This window comes from Delphinus delphis, chromosome 10, assembly GCF_949987515.2.
Source record: "Delphinus delphis chromosome 10, mDelDel1.2, whole genome shotgun sequence".
Classification (NCBI taxonomy): Eukaryota; Metazoa; Chordata; class Mammalia; order Artiodactyla; family Delphinidae; genus Delphinus; species Delphinus delphis.
This window is the reverse complement of record NC_082692.2, coordinates 29,499,827-29,521,209: the sequence shown is the minus strand read 5'-3', so window position 1 is coordinate 29,521,209 and position 21,383 is coordinate 29,499,827. Positions and strand designations below refer to the sequence as shown.

General features: G+C 42.3%; 1 protein-coding gene across 2 annotated transcripts in view; it reads right to left on the bottom strand.

Annotated features, from left to right (window-relative positions):
• The window catches only part of PLA2G7 (phospholipase A2 group VII), a 34,423-nt gene that overhangs the window by 3,137 nt on the left and 9,903 nt on the right, over nucleotides 1-21,383 (bottom strand). The window contains exons 2-10 of one of the 2 annotated variants that reach the window (XM_060021704.1): nucleotides 21,239-21,381; nucleotides 16,675-16,796; nucleotides 16,087-16,231; nucleotides 14,432-14,525; nucleotides 11,948-12,016; nucleotides 11,272-11,398; nucleotides 10,316-10,429; nucleotides 9,082-9,173; nucleotides 7,747-7,917 (exon numbers count right to left, since the gene is read on the bottom strand). In XM_060021704.1, the coding sequence (XP_059877687.1) occupies nucleotides 7,747-7,917; nucleotides 9,082-9,173; nucleotides 10,316-10,429; nucleotides 11,272-11,398; nucleotides 11,948-12,016; nucleotides 14,432-14,525; nucleotides 16,087-16,231; nucleotides 16,675-16,796; nucleotides 21,239-21,347 (1,043 nt within the window). In that variant the 5' untranslated portion in view covers nucleotides 21,348-21,381. The remainder of the gene's footprint in view (nucleotides 1-7,746; nucleotides 7,918-9,081; nucleotides 9,174-10,315; nucleotides 10,430-11,271; nucleotides 11,399-11,947; nucleotides 12,017-14,431; nucleotides 14,526-16,086; nucleotides 16,232-16,674; nucleotides 16,797-21,238; nucleotides 21,382-21,383) is intronic. The other variant, XM_060021705.1, reaches the window with a different exon arrangement.

Below are 21,383 nucleotides of genomic sequence, written 5' to 3'. Positions count from 1 at the left end.
CTCCAGCTCTGTTTTTCTTTCTCAAGATTGCTTTGGCTATTTGGGGTCTTTTGTGTTTCCATACACATTGTGAGATTTTTTGTTCTAGTTCTGTGAAAAATGCCAGTGGTAGTTTGATAGCGATTGCATTGAATCTGTAGATTGCTTTGGGTAGTATAGTCATTTTCACAGTGTTGATTCTTCCGATCCAAGAACATGGTATATCTCTCCATCTATTTGTATCATCTTTAATTTCTTTCATCAGTGTCTTATAATTTTCTGCATACTGGTCTTTTGTCTCCTTAGGTAGGTTTATTCCTAGATATTTTATTCTTTTTGTTGCAATGGTAAATGGGAGTGTTTTCTTAATTTCACTTTCAGATTTTTCATCATTAGTGTATAGGAATGCAAGAGATTTCTGTGCATGAATTTGGTATCCTGCTACTTTACCCAATTCATTGATTAGCTCTAGTAGTTTTCTGGTAGCATCTTTAGGATTCTCTATGTATAGTAGCATGTCATCTGCAAACAGTGACAGCTTTACTTCTTCTTTTCTGATTTGGATTCCTGTTATTTCTTTTTCTTCTCTGATTGCTGTGGCTAAAACTTCCAAAACTATGTTGAATACTAGTGGTGAGAGTGGGCGACCTTTTCTTGTTCCTGATCTTAGTGGGATTGGTTTTAGTTTTTCACCATTGAGGACGATGTTGGCTGTGGGTTTGTCATATATGGCCTTTATTATGTTGAGGTAAGTTCCCTCTATGCCTACTTTCTGGAGGGTTTTTATCATAAATCAGTGTTGAATTTTGTTGAAAGCTTTCTCTGCATCTATTGAGATGATCATATGGTTTTTCTCCCTCAATTTGTTAATATGGTGTATCACGTTGATTGATTTGCATATATTGAAGAATCCTTGCATTCCTGGGATAAACCCCACTTGATCATGGTGTATGATCCTTTTAATGTGCTATTGGATTCTATTTGCCAGTATTTTGTTGAGGATTTTTGCATCTATGTTCATCAGTGATATTGGCCTGTAGTTTTCTTTCTTTGTGACATCTTTGTCTGGGTTTGGTATCAGGGTGATGGTGGCCTCGTAGAATGAGTTTGGGAGTGTTCCTCCCTCTCTATATTTTGGAAGAGTTTGAGAAAGATCGGTGTTCGCTCTTCTCTAAATGTTTGATAGAATTTGCCTGTGAAGCCATCTGGTCCTGGGCTTTTGTTTGTTGGAAGATTTTTAATCACAGTTTCAGTTTCAGTGCTTGTGATTGGTCTGTTCATATTTTCTATTTCTTCCTGGTTCAGTCTTGGAAGGTTTTGCATTTCTAAGAATTTGTCCATTTCTTCCAGGTTGTCCATTTTATTGGCATCTAGTTGCTTGTAGTAATCTCTCATGATCCTCTGTGATTCTGCAGTGTCAGTTGTTACTTCTCCTTTTTCATTTCAAATTCTATTGATTTGAGTCTTCTCCCTTTTTTTCTTGATGAGACTGGCTAATGGTTTATCAATTTTGTTTATCTTCTCAAAGAAGTAGCTTTTAGTTTTATTGATCTCTGCTATAGTTCCCTTCGTTTCTTTATCATTTATTTCTGATATGATCTTTATGATTTCTTTCCTTCTGCTAACTTTGGGGTTTTTTTTGTTCTTTCTCTAATTGCTTTAGGTGTAATGTTAGGTTGTTTATTTGAGATGTTTCTTGTTTCTTAAGGTAGGATTGTATTGCTGTAAACTTCCCTCTTAGAACTGCTTTTGCTGCATTCCATAGGTTTTGGGTCATCGTGTTTTCACTGTCATTTGTTTCTAGGTATTTTTTTTTTTCCTCTTTGATTTCTTCAGTGATCTCTTGGTTATTAAGTAGTGTATTGTTTAGCCTCCATGTGTTTGTATTTTTTACAGATTTTTTCCTGTAATTGATATCCAGTCTCATAGTGTTGTTGTCGGAAAAGATACTTGATACAATTTAAATTTTCTTACATTTACCAAGGCTTGATTTGTGACCCAAGAAATGATCTATCCCGGAGAATGTTCCATGAGCACTTGAGAAGAAAGTGTATTCTGTTGTTTTTGGATGGAATGTCCTATAAATATCAATTAAGTCCATCTTGTTTAATGTGTCATTTAAAGCTTGTGTTTCCTTATTAATTTTCATTTTGGATGATCTGTCCATTGGTGAAACTGGGGTGTTAAAGTCCCCTACTATGATTGTGTTACTGTCAATTTCCCCTTTTTTGGCTCTTAGTATTCGCCTTATGTATTGAGGTGCTCCTGTGTTGGGTCCATAAATATTTACAATTGTTTTATCTTCTTCTTGGATTGATCCCTTGATCATTATGTAGTGTCCTCCTTTGTCTTTTGTAATAGTCTTTGTTTTAAAGTCTATTTTGTCTGATGCGAGAATTGCTACTCCAGCTTTCTTTTGATTTCCATTTGTATGGAATATCTTTTTCCATCCCCTCACTTTCAGTCTGTATGTCTCCCTAGGTCTGAAGTGGGTCTCTTATAGACAGCATATATGTGGGTCTTGTTTTTGTATCCTTTCAGTAAGCTTGTGTCTTTTGGTTGGAGCATTTAATCCATTTACATTTAGAGTAATTATTGATAAGTATGTTTCTGTTACCATTCCTACTCTTGTGTTTCCTGCCTAGAGAAGTTCCTGTAGCAGTTGTTGTAAAGCTCTTTTGGTGGTGCTAAATTCTCTTAGCTTTTGCTTGTCTGTAAAGGATTTAATTTCTCCGTCAAATCTGAATGAGATCCTTGCTGGGTTGAGTAATCTTGGTTGTAGGTTTTTCCCCTTCATCACTTTAAATATGTCCTGCCACTCCCTTCTGGCTTGGAGAGTTTCTGCTGAAAGATCAGCTGTTAACCTTATGGGGATTCCCTTGTATGTTATTTGTTGTTTTTCCCTTGCTGCTTTTTAATATTTTTTCTTTGTATTTAATTTTTGATAGTTTGATTAATATGTGTCTTGGTGTGTTTCTTCTTGGATTTATCCTGTATGGGACTCTCTGTGCTTCCTGGACTTGATTAACTATTTCCTTTCCCATAATAGGGAAGTTTTAACTATAATCTCTTCAAATATTTTCTCAGTCCCTTTCTTTTTCTCTTCTTCTCCTGGGACCCCTATAATTCGAATGTTGGTGTGTTTAATGTTGTCCCAGAGGTCTCTGAGATTGTCCTCAATTCTTTTCATTTTATTTTCTTTATTCTGCTCTGCAGTAGTTATTTCCAGTATGTCATCTTCCACGTCACTTATCCATTTTTCTGCCTCAGTTATTCTGCTATTGATCCCTTCTAGAGAATTTTTAATTTCATTTATTGTGTGGTTCATCACTGTTTGTTTGCTCTTTAGTTCTTCTAGGTCCTTGTTAAACGTTTCTTGTATTTTCTCCATTCTATTTCCAAGATTTTGGATCATCTTTACTATCATTATTCTGAATTCTTTTTCAGGTAGACTGCCTGTTCCCTTTTCATTTGTTAGGTCTGGTGGGTTTTTACCTTGCTCCTTCATCTGCTGTGTATTTCTCTGTCTTCTTATTTTGCTTAACTTACTGTGTTTGGGGTCTCCTTTTTGCAGTCTGCACGTTCGTAGTTCCCGTTGTTTTTGGTGTCTGTCCCCAGTGGCTAAGGTTGGTTCAGTGGGTTGTGTAGGCTTCCTGGTGGAGGGGACTAGTGCCTGTTTTCTGGTGGATGAGGATGGATCTTGTCTTTCTGGTGGGCAGGTCTACGTCTGGTGGTGTGTTTTGGGGTGTCTGTGGCCTTATTATGATTTTAGGCAGCCTCTGTGCTAATGGGTGGGGTTGTGTTCCTGCCTTGTTAGTTGTTTGGCATAGGGTGTCCAGCACTGTAGCTTGCTGGTCATTGAGTGGAGCTGGGTCTTGGTGTTGAGATTTAGATCTCTGGGAGATTTTCGCTGTTTGTATTACATAGAGCTGGCAGGTCTCTGGTGGACCAATGTCCTGAACCTGGCTCTCCCACCTCAGAGGCACAGCCCTGACGCCTTGCTGGAGCACCAAGAGCCTGTCATCCACACGGCTCAGAATAAAAGTGAGGAAAAAAAAAGAAAGAAAGAAGAAGATAAAATAAAACAAAGTTATTAAAATAAAAAAAAGTTATTAAAAAAGTATTTTTAAGTAATAAAAAAAAGAAAGAAGAGAGCAACCAAACCAAAAAACAAATCCACCAATGATAACAAGCGCTAAAAATTATACTAAACAAAACAAAACAAAACAGAAAAAACCAGACAGACAGAACCCTAGGACAAATGGTAAAAGCAAACTATACAGACAAAATCACACACAGAAGCATACACATACACACTCACAAAAAAAGAAAAAGGGAAAAATATATATATATATCGTTGCTCCCAAAGTCCACCTCCTCAATTTGGGATCATTCCTTGTCTATTCATGTATTCCACAGATGCAGGTACATCAAGTTGATTGTGGAGATTTAATCCGCTGCTCCTGAGGCTGCTGGGAGAGATTTCCCTTTCTCTTCTTTGTTCGCACAGCTCCCGGGGTTCAGCTTTGGATTTGGCCCCGCCTCTGCGTGTAGGTCGCTGGAGGGCGTCTGTTCTTCGCTCATACAGGACGGGGTTAAAGGAGCAGCTGATTCGAAGGCTCTGGCTCACTCAGGCCGGGGGGAGGGAGGGGCATGGAGTGCGGGGTGAGCCTGCGGCCACAGAGGCCAGTGTGATGTTGCACCAGCCTGAGGCACGCCGTGCGTTCTTCCGGGGAAGTTGTCCCTGGATCCCGGGACCCTGGCAGGGGCGGGCTGCACAGGCTCCCCGGAAGGGGGGTGTGGAGAGTGACCTGTGCTCGCACACAGGCTTCTTGGTGGTGGCAGCAGCAGCCTTAGCGTCTCATGCCCATCTCTGGGGTCCGCGCTGTTAGCCGCGGCTCACGCCCGTCTCTGGGGCTCATTTAGGTGGCGCTCTGAATCCCCTCTCCTCCTGCACCCGGAAACAATGGTCTCTTGCCTCTTCAGCAGCTCCAAACTTTTTCCCGGACTCCCTCCCGCTAGCTGTGGCACACTAACCCCTTCAGGCTGTGTTCACGCCGCCAACCCCAGTCCTCTCCCTGGGATCTGACCTCCGAAGCCCAAGCCTCTCGGGCTGGTGAGTGCTGGTCGGCCCTGATCCTCTGTGCGGGAATCTCTCCGCTTTGCCCTCTGCACCCCTGTTGCTGTGCTCTCCTCTGCGGCTCCGAAGCTTCCCCCCCTCCAACCCCCGTCTCCGGGGCTTCTAGTGTGTGGAAACCTTTCCTCCTTCACAGCTCCCTCCCACTGGTGCCAGTCCCGTCCCTATCCTTTTGTCTCTGTTTATTCTTTTTTCTTTTGCCCTACCCAGGTCCGTGCAGAGTTTCTTGCCTTTTGGGAGGTCTGAGGTCTTCTGCCAGCGTTCAGTAGGTGTTCTGTAGGAGTTGTTCCACGTGTAGATGTATTTCTGATGTATCTGTGGGGAGGGAGGTGATCTCCGCGTCTTACTCCTCCACCGTCTTGAAGCTCCTCCCCAAAACGGCCATTTTTTACTGCACATTTTCTACTACCTCTGAGACACGTGACACTTGATTTTCTTGCATTTGTTTTTTCCCTTGACATCACATTTTCCCTCCTTTCCCGAACTACTCTGTTCTTCACTGGCTTTTCCCCTAAATCCTCAAGATTCTATTAGACCAATTCTTCTCGCACTTTGTGGTCTCATCTCCTCCATAGATTTCATTAATAATATACAGATTATATACTTTGCTAATTTGTGGCCAGACATCTTTACCCAAGGCTAAAACACACCTTTCCAGCCCCACCCAATGCCACTTTTCCTCTTCACTTTGCTGCTTATAAGCAAACCACCATTCTTTTAGGTATCTCTACGCAAAACCGAGGCCCAGACTCTGCTCACTCTTCCCCACATCCCAATCCAAACTTGAGAGTCAAAAGTATAAAGAAGGTAAATAGAGGCAGGGTCGCAGCACAGCTGAGAGCAGAACCCCGGATGCCACCAACAGTGGAGAGATGGCCTGAAGAGGAGGAGACGGTGGGGGAGAAAGGGAGGAAGCCATCTACAGGATGCGAGAAGCAGGAGAGAGTGGGGTTAGTGTACCCAAGGGAGGAGAAATGGGGGTAGTCAACAGGTGGGAGGGATGCAGAGAGAAAGGCTGAGGCTGCCAATAGGCGACTGAAACTTCTATGTCCTCAGTGGGGCCATTTTCAGCTCACTGGTGGCAGTTCAGGAAGACAGACTGCAGAATTCAGAGTAAATGGATGTAAGGACAGGGAATATTAAGTACAAGCTCTTCTTTCTAGCAGAGAAGGGAAGAAACAGAGAGAGTGATAGCCAATAAGGAAGGTTGGGTGTTCTGTAATATTTCTGCTTTAGAATTAAATAGACTTGCACATACCAATAAGCTAAGTTGACATCTTACCTTAAATATCTAGATCCTTCCTCACCATCTATCTAAAGTCTCTTGAGGGACTTCCCTGGTGGCGCAGTGGATAAGAATCCGCCTGCCAATGCAGGGGACACGGGTTCAATCCCTGGTCCGGGAAGATCCCACATGTTGCGGAGCAACTAAGCCCATGCGCCACAACTACTGAGCCCACGTGCCTAGAGCCTGTGCTCCACAACAAGAGAAGCCACCACAATGAGAAGCCCATGCACGCACCGCAACGAAGAGTAGCCCCCGCTCACCACGACTAGAGAAAGCCCGCGCGCAGCAACAAAGGCCCAGCACAACCAAAAAAAATAAAAATTAAATTAAATCTTAATAATAATAATGTCTCTTGATCCTTCAAGACCCAATTCTACCCCAATTTCTTCTAAGCAGCCTTTTCTGACCACCTTAATTGGAAGAGTCCTCCATTCTCTGTCCTGGGGGTGTTTACTGCCTTTACTGTGTGTGTTTCCTTCTTGCCACCTCTTCTGTGCCCTTCTAAGTAAATCAGGTTTCAGATAGGAGAGGAAGGAGCTCAGTCTTTGCTTTGTAGCATCTCATCGTGAGTTCAAAACGCTATTGGGAGTTCTTTTTCACATCCACGATATAAGCATGTTGCTGACCCTTCAAGGGACTCTATTATAACTTTTGAGAATTTATAAATTCATCTGCTTACCAAACAGATAAACACACTGCAGTTCTCAACAGATGATCTTACTTTTTTTCTAAAGAGTTCTTAGCCTAGCTTACTGATGGAATACTTCCCCCATCCCAGCCCTAAAAATGTATAGGTTTGCTCTTACATTTAGATAAAGGTAGCATGTATCATGCAAATTTTATTTATCAGCACGTGCTGTATAGTATATTAACATAGTTAATAGTATTTAACATTAATAGTATATTAACACTACTCAAAAATTTGCATTTTACTTTTTTTTTTTTTTTTTTTTTTTGCGGTACGCGGGCCTCTCACTGCTGTGGCCTCTCCCGTTGTGGAGCACAGGCTCCGGACGCGCAGGCTCAGCAGCCATGGCTCACGGGCCCAGCCGCTCCGCGGCACGTGGGATCCTCCCAGACCGGGGCACGAACCCGCACCCTCTGCATCGGCAGGCGGACTCCCAACCACTGCGCCACCAGGGAAGCCCCAAAAATTTGCATTTTAAAAAGAGTAAGTCTAAATGCACTTGGAAACTGAGATTATCTAATATTCTCCCTTATTCCAAGTCTAAACAACAAATTGAATAATTCTAGAGTAGCAACCAAATGATATCGTTACTTGTTTATCCAAGTTTCAAGTTTCTGTTTCAGATGATGTAATAAGTCACTTACTGATACTTACCTGATTGTAATCATTTTTCTTTCTCTATCAGGTAAGTAGCATTTTTTCATTTTTATAATATTAGAAGGGTATTGGAATCGTTCCGAGTTGATAAAAAAGAGGGGCTGAGGAATTCTGGAATATACTTCATCAGCCACTGGAAACATCCATGCATCCAGAGCGATACCGCACCTGATCAAAGAAGTCTGGTTACACACTGGCCCAGATACAGGAATGTCTAATAATGCAAGGATTCAGAGACACACAGCACACCAGATCATTATGGGTTATCTCACTGAGCTGAAGAGGTATTATACTTCACTGTGGGAAAGGGATATGATTAGCTTTATAAGGTAGCAAACTTGTAATTATACAATCATTTTCTTTAGGAGGCATTTAAGAATTGCAACCTTTAGAAAGACATAATATTTAAAATTTTTTTATTCATTTTTTGTCATCTTTCAAGATAAATTTTAAAATATTATAAGTACTATTCTTCAAAATTGGGGGGTATCTGAAAAAATACAGTACATGCACTATTGCCCCTGTGTTTCTAGTCCTTCTGGACACTGTCGTGTACTCATTATACTTCTTTCAGAGTAACAGTTAGACCCATTCCTCACCTGGAAGAGTGTCTGGGTGTTGAAGAAAAGCCTATGGAGTATATCATTTGAAAATGAAATGTAATTAATTTTCTTTTTAAAAGTAAGTTATCCTATGTTTCTTAGCCTTTTGGACACTCTATTTTATGTGCTAAATGGAGGAAAGAAGAGAATCCCCTTACGTTGAAACAGATTTTAAGAAATGTGAGATGAAGTTTCACAGATGATCCTACCCTCTTTCTACATGGTTGGTTCTACATGGTCTCATCAATCTGGGATAAAATGGTTCAAGAAAGAAAATATTTCTTCAAGTTAGAAGACTGGGGGCCTGACTTCCACCCACATAACTATGTAATTTTAGCCCACACTTCATCTTAAGGATGAAAAAAATTAATTAAAAAATGCCCTACCTATTGGGGAAGTCTAGAAAATAGTATAAGATGACAATATTTTTATTACAATTATTATGTCACAGATAATACATATATATAAAGCTAAACTTCCAAATGAAAATAATAAGCGCTTGAGCAGATGAATAATAACGAGGAAAAATATGGAGAGATGCGAAGAGTTTTCAGTAGCAAGAGACGTAGTTGGTTTCTGTTGAGGAAAATTCATACGGAGGACTTTACGGAGGCAAAAGAACAAACTTGTGAATTCCGAAGGATCTCTTCCTCACTAAGAATTTGATAAATTCTATCTCACGTGTGTTATCACTCCCCCCGCTTCCAAACACTGAGACTCATTCTCTTACCTGAATCTCTGGTCTTCACTAAGACTCTGAATAACTGTGGCTGCACCGAAAGAATGTCCAATAACCGCTATTTTATCCCTGTCGATGGAGTCCTATGTGAAAAAGCATGATGTAAGTTCATCAGTATCTTGCAGGTTGTTCGGAGGATAGGCAGTGATTTTGTGAATTATAAACTTATCTTTTCACAGGCATGGTTAAGTACCTTGGTTTCTTAGAAAAGAAATATATATACACATACATACATTCACGAGCACCCACACACCCACATACACATATTTAAACATATGCACATATATGTACATATACATGCATGCTTACCTATATATACACAAAGACATGCACATAGTTGTTGAGCATTTCTAAGAGTTCAGAGGTAAACTTCATGGCCTTCCTCTTCACCCACACTTCAAGCATCAACATCATTGCTGATTTCTCCCCCTCCTCCCTCCATGTTTATTAGTTTGTTCACTCCCTGAGTATCGATTGAGCACCTGCTCTGTGCCAGGCATTATAGTTCATTTTCCATGAGCTCCCAGTCTATTAGGGAAGGAGCGACGGATACATGATGCAGATGCAGTAGGGTCGTACCATAGAGCACATATGATAGACAGCCAGACCAGTCCAGGGTGGGCAGTGAGGCCCAAGAAAGCTTCATGGCCGAGGTAATACCCGACTTGAGTTGACGATTAAGCAGGACTGAGTCAGGAAGACGGGGTGTCAGACCAAGGGGACAACACGTCCATAGGTATGGAGACAGGAGAGTGGCTAGCCGAGGGACACAAACGCTTCACTGTGTCTGGAGGACATACCATCATCTTAGTGCCCTGTGCTTTCCTACACTCCACCCCCCTACACACACGTTTGAGTCTTCATTCATGCGGTCCACTCTGATATCCTTCCACCCCACCCCAATATTTTGTCTAAAACTTTTCACCAGCGTTTCAAGATCAAGCTCAAAAACATGCAGGAACTGCCCAAGAAATTACAATACTTCCACTGGTTGTATTAAGTTGAAATATATGAAATTTGCCATTTTTGTAGATCAAAGCTGCCTGGTGGCAATTTCATATGTAGTTCAACCTGATGTGTTCCTCACTGTTGGAATATTTTGCAGGTACTTTTTTTTTGCAGCCCTTTATCATATTGTATCTTGTATTACAGCAGTAAGACAGACAAAAATGTGAGCAATAAAGAAGTCTAGGCCAGGGGAAAATGGCTTTTTTTTTAAGCTCACCTTCATCTGTTCCACATCAAACTCTAAATCTAATACATTCTTCTCTGGTCTCCCGCGATCTATGTCCAGAATCAAATCGAGAGCTTGAGAACACTCCTTTGCTCGTTGCAGTACCTAATATGACGATCAGAAGAAGGAAATGGCAAAGAAAAGAGTTGTAACACTTAAAGCTTGTGCAGAGGGGGCAGGTGGAAAAAATACGCGGTTGCTTATAAACTGGAAATGACTTTGAGATTAGTGATTAGAACACAGCCTAGCATGATGACCCAGGCACCAGCTTTACAGGTAGTTATGGCTTGGTCCAAATCCGGACTCTGTTGCTTACCCACTGTGTGACCTCAGATGATTTACTTAACCTCTCTGAACTTCCATTTATTGTATAATAATGCCTCAGTGAATGTGGGTGGGATTAAATGCAATAACATATATAAAAAGCACCCACTATAAAGCCTGGTACTGAGATGGAAAGCAGTGTGCTTTATGTCACTTGATCTTCCTCAAAGCCCCATGTGAAAGATACTGTTAATATTCATTATTTCGTAACGGATCAAACATGGAAGCAAAGCAAAAAGAATAAGTAACTTGTTCAAGATCACTCCACTGCGAGGTGATGGTGCCAGGATTCAAACATAGAAAGTTACATTCTAAGGCCTGGACTCTTAATGCTATTCTATACCACCTCTGTGAAAAGTAGTCTTTACTTCTAATGCAAAAGGATTCTGAATATTCACTGTCATCTCCGAGGATTTTTTTGTTGGTCTTTGTTTTTACTATGATCCAGATAGTTCATTAAGGGCATTTGATTACTCAGAGAATCCTCTGACAGATCTTTTGGGGATGGGAAGTAAGGAGATCTAGGAGCACGGTCTGCCATATGTTAAATTAAACGAACAAATGTCATCATTTTGCCTATGCTTTTTGGTCACCATGCCACCTCTCTTCTTCTTGCAACATACCTGCTCGTTTCGTAGAGGAAACTCCTCCTCCCCTCGTTTTAGGGTTCTAAGATAAAGCCAAGTCTGGTTTCCTATTTCTGCAGCAGACTGGTCCTTGAAATAGTAAGTCGCAGATGCAGAGCCATCTCTACAATACAAACAGAATCAATTACTTACGCTTGCTCTTTCTCTCCTTCATCTCACCTGTGTTCCTCATCCCCAGCCGTGACTCTTTCTGACTCCCTTTCTTGCACTCTACCTTTTTTTAAATCAAAGAAGCCCCCAAGGGAGTTCTAAGAAAAAGACATGGTTGCCTGTGAACAACCCATTCCATCTTCACAATTCTGGGAGGCTGCGGTGTTGAAAACTCTCTCCTGGAATCAAATCCCAGTGCTGTCACTTGCTAGCTGTGTGGTTTGGGGCAAATTACTTACCCTTCCTCAGCTTCATTCTCTGCCTCCTTGAAACAGTGGTAATGATAACCGTCTTAAAGCATTGTTATGAAGATTAAATGAGATGGTCTGTGAACACGGCACTCAATAAACATTCTAGAAATGTTAGCTATTTTTTTTACATACTTGACAATCTAGCTCAGTCTCCTTTTTTGTTCATCATGTAACCATAGTTGACAATCCTATCAGCACTTTTCATAAACCTGTATGAAAGGTAGAGCTCAGCCACATACCAGGTGACGTACCTGTGTTCTATGGCAGCAACTATAAACCCGTGAGATGCCAGGTCAATACCAATAGCAGAATAAATTGTCCTTCAAAACAAAAAGAGGGAAGCGTTCAACTACCAGTCATGATTACAAGGGGTCCACAAATAAACGTAGGAATATGGAGGTAATTACGCCCCTGTAGTAGTGCCCTGGGGTAAAGCAGAGAGCTGTGGTGCTCAAAGGGGGCTGATTTTACCGCTCAGGGGATATTTGACAATGTCTGGAGGGGTTTTCATTATCATGAGTAGGGGGAGGGTGTTACTGGCATCTAGTGGATAGAGGGATGCTGCTAAAACCATCCTATGATGCACAAGACTACATTCCACAAGAAATTATCCAGTCCAAAGCATCAGTGGTACCAAGGCTGAGAAACACTGGTGCAGTGATTATAAATATTGCCTTTGAGAATTCTGTTTTTTTTTTAACTTTTTATTTTATATTGGAGTATAGTTGATTAACAATGTTGTGAGAGTTTCAGGTGTACAGCAAGGTGGTTCAGTTATACATATTCATGTATCTATTCTTTTTCAAATACTTTTCCTGTTTAGGCTGTTATATAATATTGAGCAGAGTTCCCTGTGCTATACAGTAGATCCTTGTTGGTTATCCGTTTTAAATAGAGCAGTGTGTACGTGTCAATCCCAAACTGAGAGTTCTGGGTTTTAATCTTGCGTCTGCCACTTACCAGCTATGTGACTTTAGGTAATTACATTACTGCATTTCTGTCCTCATCTGTAGAATGGGGACAGATAATAAAGCCTTTGCTTTAGAATAGTGATAAGGTTTTGATAAGATAATACACAGTGCAGGAAGGCGGTACAATGTGACGCTTAAGAGAACAGGACCTACACTCTGACCACTGCAGGTGATTGTATCCTGGTTCCCTCACTTATTAGCTCTCTACCTTGGATAAGTCACTTATCTTTTCTCTGCCTTAGTGCTTTATCTGTAGAAGGGTGATGTTATAAGATTATGGTACCTGGTCGGGTTACTGTAAGGATTAAGTAAGTTACACAGTTTCAGTGCTTATAACCGTGTCTGCAACAGGGGAAATACCGAACACACGTTAGCTGTTATGTAAATGACTGGACAGGGTGAGATGCTTAAAGGATCATGTGCTAATTAGCAACTACATTCAGAATCCCTTCCACATCTTTGCTCTGCACAATCTTCTCTCCTATCATGTATTCAATAGGAAATGGCCATAAGGAACAAAAAGGAGGTAGGCACCATGTCTTGTACTCCTGACAATGCAGGACCAACTCAGGAAGGGAAAATCATCTAGTACAGGGATCAGCAAAACCTTTTCGGTAAAAAGCCAGAGAGTAATTGCTTCCAGCTCTGTGGGCCACACACTATGTGTCACAACTGCTCAGCTCTGCTGTTACAGCACAAAAGCGGCAGAGACAATGGGGGAAATGAATGAGTGTGGCTGAGTTGCAATAAAACCTTATTTACAGAAGCAGGCAGCAGGCTGGAGCTGGCCCTCAGATTCTGAGATGACAACCACTGGTCTAGAAGGAATCAAATAACTAGCTGGACTACGATAATTTCTTATTGCAGATGCTACACAATTTCTTACCAGCTAAAAGCCACTCTTCTGAAAGTCTTATAATCCTCTGAGGGGGGAGACGGGGAGGCAGTTGAGAAGATGTAGGAAGAAAGTGGAGGGCGTGCGGTGGCCATGAAAATGTGCCACTCGTCATGGCACACAGATCACCGTTGACTAAAGACCCCTCGCAGATCCCACCCCTGTGGATCTGAGTGAAAGCTAGGCTTCCTGTGGGTCGGTCCCAGCGACTGGACATGGTGTGGGTTTAACGCAGGTCCTTTCCTGTGAGGTGCAGTGCTCCTCTGAGGAGCAGTTCTTTTTTTTTTTTTTAGCCTTCCACTGCGCCACCAGGGAAGCCCTGAGGAGCAGTTCTTGGTCAAGCACTCCCTCCATCGGCCTGGCCCAATCTTTCTTAGAATTGTGCTGCGGTCTCGAGATGCTCCGTATCCAGTCCTTCTGTCTCCCATCTCCTTCCCAGGTGTCCAGCCTGCATCATGAAAGCTCTCCCCATCTTTTCTGCTTCTGCTCTTTCCCTTCTATCCTCCATGGGCATTTTGTAATACACGTCTTTCACCGCTAATCTAGTCATGGTGGCTGTTTCTCGGAGGACCTGAACTAATACGATGAATGATTTTGAGAGTGTAAATACTATAATATAGAAAGACAACAACCCAAAATGCGACAGCCTGTCTTCCTCTGTTGTGAAGCTGGTCTCCATGGGCTGGAGGCAGGAAAAAACAGGGCTATAGGACCGATCAACAGATCCCAGCTAATTCCTGAGGAACGCCAAGTCCTCCAGGACAGGGGACAGCCTGACACTCCATAATCTGCTGTCCCTCTTCTGGGGGAAAACTGCATTCAGTCATTTGTCCCTAGAATCTAAAGTCGTTCAACCTCTGAGACTTTACCTGAATGCTCCAAGACCATGAGAAAAAATAATGAGTGGGTATTTCTCCCCAGTCCTCAGAGGGGAATTCCAGGCTGCAGGAGTTGTCATTGAACCTAGACAGCAGTGGGAGACTGTAATTAGTGTTTTTTCTGACTTGAGTGTTGCTATTTAATTTAACATATCTCCTTAGTATAAAATTCTGACCCATGGAATTCATGTTTTTATGCATTAATAGTAAATTCATTAAAAAAGTCTCCTACTAGATACCACCAACCGAGGGCCTGAACTATGTGTTTTTCCTAGGACCGTACGATCATTAACTATCGGTTCTCACTGCCAGCTCTGAACTTGAGGTGAGACATTTTCCTACTTAGAGGTGTATTCGGGAAGGCCGTTCCTTATGATGAATCCCAGGTTTGGGCAAAACTTCAGAGGGAATGTTCTGAAACTAAACTACCAGTAAACCTCAGGAATATTACACTGAGATCCAGAATCTTCAGATCGGAGAATCATCTCATTCTAACTTGATCAAAATCAAGAGGAAGGTGGAGAGACCTTCGACTGCATGCTTAGATGTAGCTTTGGAGGAAGCTCTGCCACTTACTAGCTACTGACCTTGGGCGAGTCAAGAGAACTCTCTGAGCCTCAGACTCCTATAAAATGAGGGAAATGATATCTATCTCAGGGGGGTTTTGTCAGAGTCATATTTAAGTAGGAAAATGTAAAGCACATCTATCCAGTCACATAGTAAAGGGCTCAAAAAAATGGAAGAGGTTGTCTCTTCTTCCTTCACTTCTCGCTTGTTATTGTCATCATTATCATCAATTATTTGTGTTTCACTTTCACATCAATACGATGCAGATGTGGTCATGAAGACTGCATGTGATGATTGCTATGGAAGTGACTTATAAGTTATTCAGCATCGTAAAGATGCGTAGTGATAATATTTACATCATTTCTCTTATAAATTGATTCTTAAGAAAACTCCAACGAGATGTTTAAAATGAAGGCCAAAAGTTGTAGGTATTTCTGAGGGGAAATTTGAAGACGTGGTTAACATCAACCCAACAGTAGTGTCTGGTCAAACAGATAAGGAAGGACAACTCAATATTAGCGAAATACAGACATATTAAGTGATGAATGCACATCGGATTGTCTTAGTGAGAGAGGCTGGCCGCTTGGGGATCGGTGATGGGAATGAGAGTAGTTTCCTCATTTATGACATGTAAGAAATTAGCTTTCTCTCCTTTGTTTAGGATCTGGAGAGTTATGGAGGCTTCTGTTTTCTTTCTCTCTTTGCCCAACTGTAGAAAGCACTTTAGCGCAGAGCATAGAAGGTAGTAGTCACATCAGTCCAGCTGCTGGTCTCACCACATGATTGCCTCCAAGAATATGTAAGAAGCAAAAATCAGGCCAGCCATAGAGAGATGTTAGAGCCAGCCTGAAAGTCTGATACCTTCACTCCCTCCACGCACCCCATCGTATTCAGAATAGACAAAACGAGAACCCTTGGTTCTCTGATAGTTACCTGGCCTTTTAAGAAATACTCTGTCATCTTAGGAGATGTCTGGACAGGAGACAACCTACTTTGGTCTTTCACTGCCTGAAACTCCTGCTATTTTCAAGCTTTTCTTATATTCTAGAGCCTAAAAGCAGAAGCAACACAAATCTTACCGAAGAATAAGCTCAAAATTTTGCCCATAAGCCAGTGTGTTCCAAGAAATTTACTAAGACCAAAAAAATATTCTTTGTTTGGGATCCAAAGGGTGTCACAGTGACCATGATCTTGGGATGGATAATACAAACGCAAGAAGGTGCCCTGTAGAGGAAAGAAGTTAATGTACTTTTAGTCAAGTTGCTTCTTAAACATGTTCTAACAGCTATTTTGCATATTTAATTAGCGGGGACCCAAATACTTCTATTGCGCAAGAGGTCCAGAGAGCTTTTTAAGTTGCCGTAGTGATTGAATGCAGTCAAAAGGAAGAGAAATAGAACAACAGTGTGCTTTTTGAGTGAAAAGAAAGTATGAGCAGCCTGGTTTCAGCCATCAAAGAAGGGGGAAGAAAGAGTTTATAGTTAATCCGATGAGAGCAACGAATTGGGGAATGAATTAAACTGCCAAAGGCTTCCCAGGAGACCATACAAATGGCAAAATAAGTCTTTCTCAGTTGAGGGCAAGGTCAGGTTTCAAAACCTTCTCATGGGCCATAGCCACAGTCAATATTAGAATATAAGGATAAGTGGTATTAGTCAAATCACTACCTTATTCGTGTAATCAAACATCAAGTCTGTACAACCGACGGAATAAGATCCATTTCCTCTGGGGATTTTAGTTTGGCCAAACATTGCAGCAGCCATCAGAGCTTGTAGTTTTTTGAACCACGCTGGAAAACAGGTCAATATTATTTCACTTGTCAGCCGTTACACCCCAGACTTTATTACACAAAGAAACTCCAAGAGAATCAAGGGACTACCCATAGTTTCCTGCCTCCATTTCTTTACTAATTAGTAAAATACACAAATAATTATTGAGCGCCTGCTGTATGCAAAGCACTGTGTGGGGAAAAAGATGGCGGTCGACATAGCCCTTTTCCTAAGATGTTGAGGATCAGCTCCCAATCCTTCCAGCTTTGCCCTTACCTTCTACTCCTATCCAGAGCATATTAGAGACCACTTCCCAAATCTGCTTTTCCTAAACATGAACTCTATCCACCTTTCAGATTTGGGCTCACGACTTCCCACTGGAAGCCTTCCTATTGGAACAGCAAAGCCTATGGTCCAGAATGAAACTAAATGACCATCTCCCAACTCCCCCTCTTCATCTTCCAAACACACAGCATGCAACTCCAGAATTCCCTAGCTTGGGGACCCCAAGCCAGAAACCTGGGAATCATGCTACTCTCCTAACCCTTTCTCCTCTATCCCCTACATCCAACCAAGTTCCAATCTCTAACATTTGTTTTTAGCTTAGGATTCTCTCTCCAATGTAGCCTTGCCCCATTAGCTCAACTCTCTCAGTTACACCTTAACTGTTCTTGACCGGACAGTCGCCATCTCTCCCAAGTGTCCTGTTCACCTTGGATCCTGACTCCTTCAACTGCATCTTTCACACAACTCCTGGAGTGATTTAAAGCATGAATCTCACCAGGCAATTCTTCAAATCCTTCAATGCTTTCCTATCATCACCAGGTATTTTTTCTTGAAGGGGGAATGTACTGGAATCTTTCTGGAAGGCAGTTTGTAGGTTATGTTTAAATCTACACATGGCTTCCAGTGTGGGGTGGCTTATCTTTCCAGTGTTTGGGGGTTGAAGCTCGTAGAGGTTCACAGGTACACAAGTTAAATCCCAAGTTCCCGGGCACTGTAAGAAAGACCCTCCATGATCTGGAGGTCCACTGGCTCCTCCTCTTCTGCTGCTTTTTCCTTTGTTATCTCCCTCCCTGTGCTCCAGCACTGCTGAGTGACACACGGGGCTGTTCCATGCGTCTACACCTTAGTAAATGCTGTTCCCTGCGCTTGAAATCCCCATGGCAAACTCCTCTTCAACCTTTAATATCTTGATCTTCTCTGAAGCCTGCCCTGACCACCACCCCAGACTTAATCGTTTCATCCTCAGTATCAAATCAATTCCCTGTATATATTTTTATCTTTCTTCCTATCATATTAGAGTAACATTATGTGTCTGCACACTCTGTCTCCCAAGGCTATTTTGTAAGAGCTGCATCCATATCTTTGCATCCTCACATCTTTAACACAATGTCTAGCACATAAACGGTGCTCAAAAAATATCTGTGAAAATGAGTTAAATTAAGCTTTTCACTGTCACTGGGTCTCTTTTGTTTCTGCTAAATGCTTGATGGCATATATATAATATATTTTTTTTTAATAATTAATTAATTAATTTTTTGGCTGCATTGTGTCTTTGTTGCTGCACGCAGGCTTTCTCTAGTTGCGGCGAGCAGGGGCTACTCTTTGTTACGGTGCACGGGCTTCTCATTGCAGTGGCTTCTCTTATTGCGGAGCACGGGCTTTAGGTGCACAGGCTTCAGCGGTTGTGGCATGTGGGTTCAGTAGTTGTGGCACACGGGCTTAGTTGCTCCGCAGCATGTGGGATCTTCCCGGACCAGGGCTCGAAACTGTGTCCCCTGCATTGGCAAGTGGACTCTTAACCACTGCGCCACCAGGGAAGGCCCATGGCCTCTATTCTTTTACCCACCCACTCTTGAAACATTTTCTCTCTCTGGTGCCAAAACCCTTTAACACACCTGCAGTTTCACCTGTTCCCCTTTCTAACCCCCAATCAAGTCCTCATGTAATTTCAGGATGGTGAGTCCATATATCAGTGTATCTGGATTCAGTTTTCTAGATTCAGCTTGCCTGCTCCTTTCCTTCTGTTGGACTGTGAGAGGTGTATTCCAGGACATCTGACCCCTGAAAAGGTCTCAGGAAACTTTGAGCTGACCCAGGTTTGAGTGTAGGCCTCCAGGGCCCTGTGGCTGGTGAGTGCCAGGGAGGCTGCAGAAAAGGTTCACCAAACAACAAGGTCCTACTGTACAGCACAGGGAGCTGTATTCAATATCCTGTGATAAACCATAATGGAAAAGAATATGAAAAAGAATATATATGTATAACTGAGTCACTTTGCTGTACAGCAGAAATTAAACACAACATTGTAAATAAACTATACTTCAATAAAATAAACAAAGAAAGAAAGAAAGAAAGAAAAAGAAAGAAAGGAAAGAAAAAAGAAAGAAAGAAGAAAAGAAAGAAAGGAAGAAAGGAAGGAAGGAAGGAAGAAAGAAAGAAAGAAAGAAAGAGGAAGGAAGGGAGGGAGGGAGGGAGGGAGGGAGGGAGGAAGGAAGGAAGGAAGGAAAGAAAAGAAAAGAAAGAAAGAAAAGGTTCACCAGCCCGCAGCTAATCTGGTCATGGTCCTAGATTTCCCATTCTCTAACCAACTATCAGCACTCATCACGAAGGAAGAGGCAGGGAAGAGACTTGCCAGGTTGAATGGCCACTCTGTAGATGATATAGTTTTGTGGTTCAGAACTTACAAATGTCACTTCCTATTTTTCTTCAACTCTATTTTAATAGGAGCATTAGAACCTATGGTATGCTGTTAATCTTATTATACATTTTTGGTGATGTTCATTTATCAAATAGTCCTGATGTCCATTCCTGGGGTTGGAGATGGAATGGACACGTGCTAGGAAAATGACACTCTCTTATATGGCTTTATGTCCTCCATTAGCGAATGGGATATCTCTAGCCATGTTTACAAACTTTTTGGCTGCATGATCATATTTTCTATGTATTCATTTATTAAGAATGATACAAATAATCATCTATTATTTTCATCTTTTATTGAATAAACTATTTCTAATAATTTTAAATTTATTTATGCATAATTTTAAAAATATTTATGCATTCATTTTTGAGTAGTTCAAATGAATGGGGCATTGGGCTCCAGGCTGGGATGACAAAGATGAATCAAGTGTGTCCTCAAGTTTCTGACTGTCCAGTAACAGCTTTCCAGTGATTTTCAGACATGGGGGAATAGAGAACATGTTTTGAAATTCCCACTCTGTACCGATAAAAAGCACATGAGGCAAATGTCTCCTAGGTAAGAATTTGCTCGTCGTGTAAGATGTTACCTGTTTTCAACATACAGATAAGGGAATGGGAGAATTAATTTAACCTCCTTGAGCTTGACTACAAGCCCTCTGTCTTAGTCACCAGTGTATTACGCACACCTCAGTTCTCTGATAAGTATTGTTGCATGAATGGACCTGTGAGATATGATGCCATTTCCTATGCAAACATAGATAGAAGATCTGGTCCCTTTTCTGCTGTTGCAATCATTTCCCCAACTATGAAGCAGGGCCAGATTTGTAAGGCACTGGTTATGAAAGATCTTTGGTAAATGTCGCAGTAAGGAGTCACCCGTCAAGACCGCACAACTAGATCCAGGGCTGCCCTATCTCCCCAGGTGCGTGCGTCTGTGGTACAGACAGTATGGCACCTTGCAGAGGCCGCTGATGCTGCTCACCTGAGGAGACTAAATAGAGAAGTTCATGCATCCCAACCCTCTGGGATTAGCAGGAATTCACAAAGCTCCAGAAGGAATCGCTTTTCAATCAAGGTTATTCTAGGTGACAGGAGATGTCCCTGTCTAGAGATGGCTGTCCCATTCCAGCCGCCACTCCTGGGCTTGACTAAGCCTCCCCCTCTTCTCCTTCCCTCCACCCTGCAAAGTAAGAAAGAGCAAGGGATGCACATCCATGCTCATCTGGAGCTCCGAGTGCCTACTGGTCCCTGCTCCTGCCTGTCATTAGATAGAAAAGATTGTCCCCCTCTGCATCCCAAACTCTAAATCGCCATCTTCTCACACACTCCACCATCAACCAGGACTTCACCTGTTGATCAAGACTCCTGCCTCTCCTTCACCTTCGTGGGGGCAGGTTTGGGGTTGCCTCTGAAGGCACTTCAGGGGAAGTGTGTTACTGCACGGAGAGGGCGTGAGTCAGGGCAATGAGGTATAGAAGGGGCGGTGTAGACCTTCTCTACGGTGACTGCACGCTGAGGTTCCAGCTTGTCTGAAAAGGCCTCATCCTAGGCTGTCCTGCAGTCCTGATGTTGAAGAAGAAGGCACTCCTCTAGTTTCGTTAAGAAGAGGAAAGAGTGAGGCCCTCCCCCCTCCCCCGGGAGAACTGAGGATCTCATCTTCATCAGAATCTTCTTAGAAGTCCACACGTGCAACTTCCCTGGGACCACTTCGAGTCTGGCAACAGGTCAGTGGCTCAAGCCCTTGAACAAATATACCTCTTACCTGATGATTCAATATAGGCAACAGGATTTAGGTCTTGCCAGTAAAAGGGATGAACCAGCGTGAGGCAGGTGCAGAGGCAGAAAAGCGCGTGCAGTTTGGGTGGCAACATCTTGGAAGCTGAGCAGCCGTTTCAGCTTAACCTTCT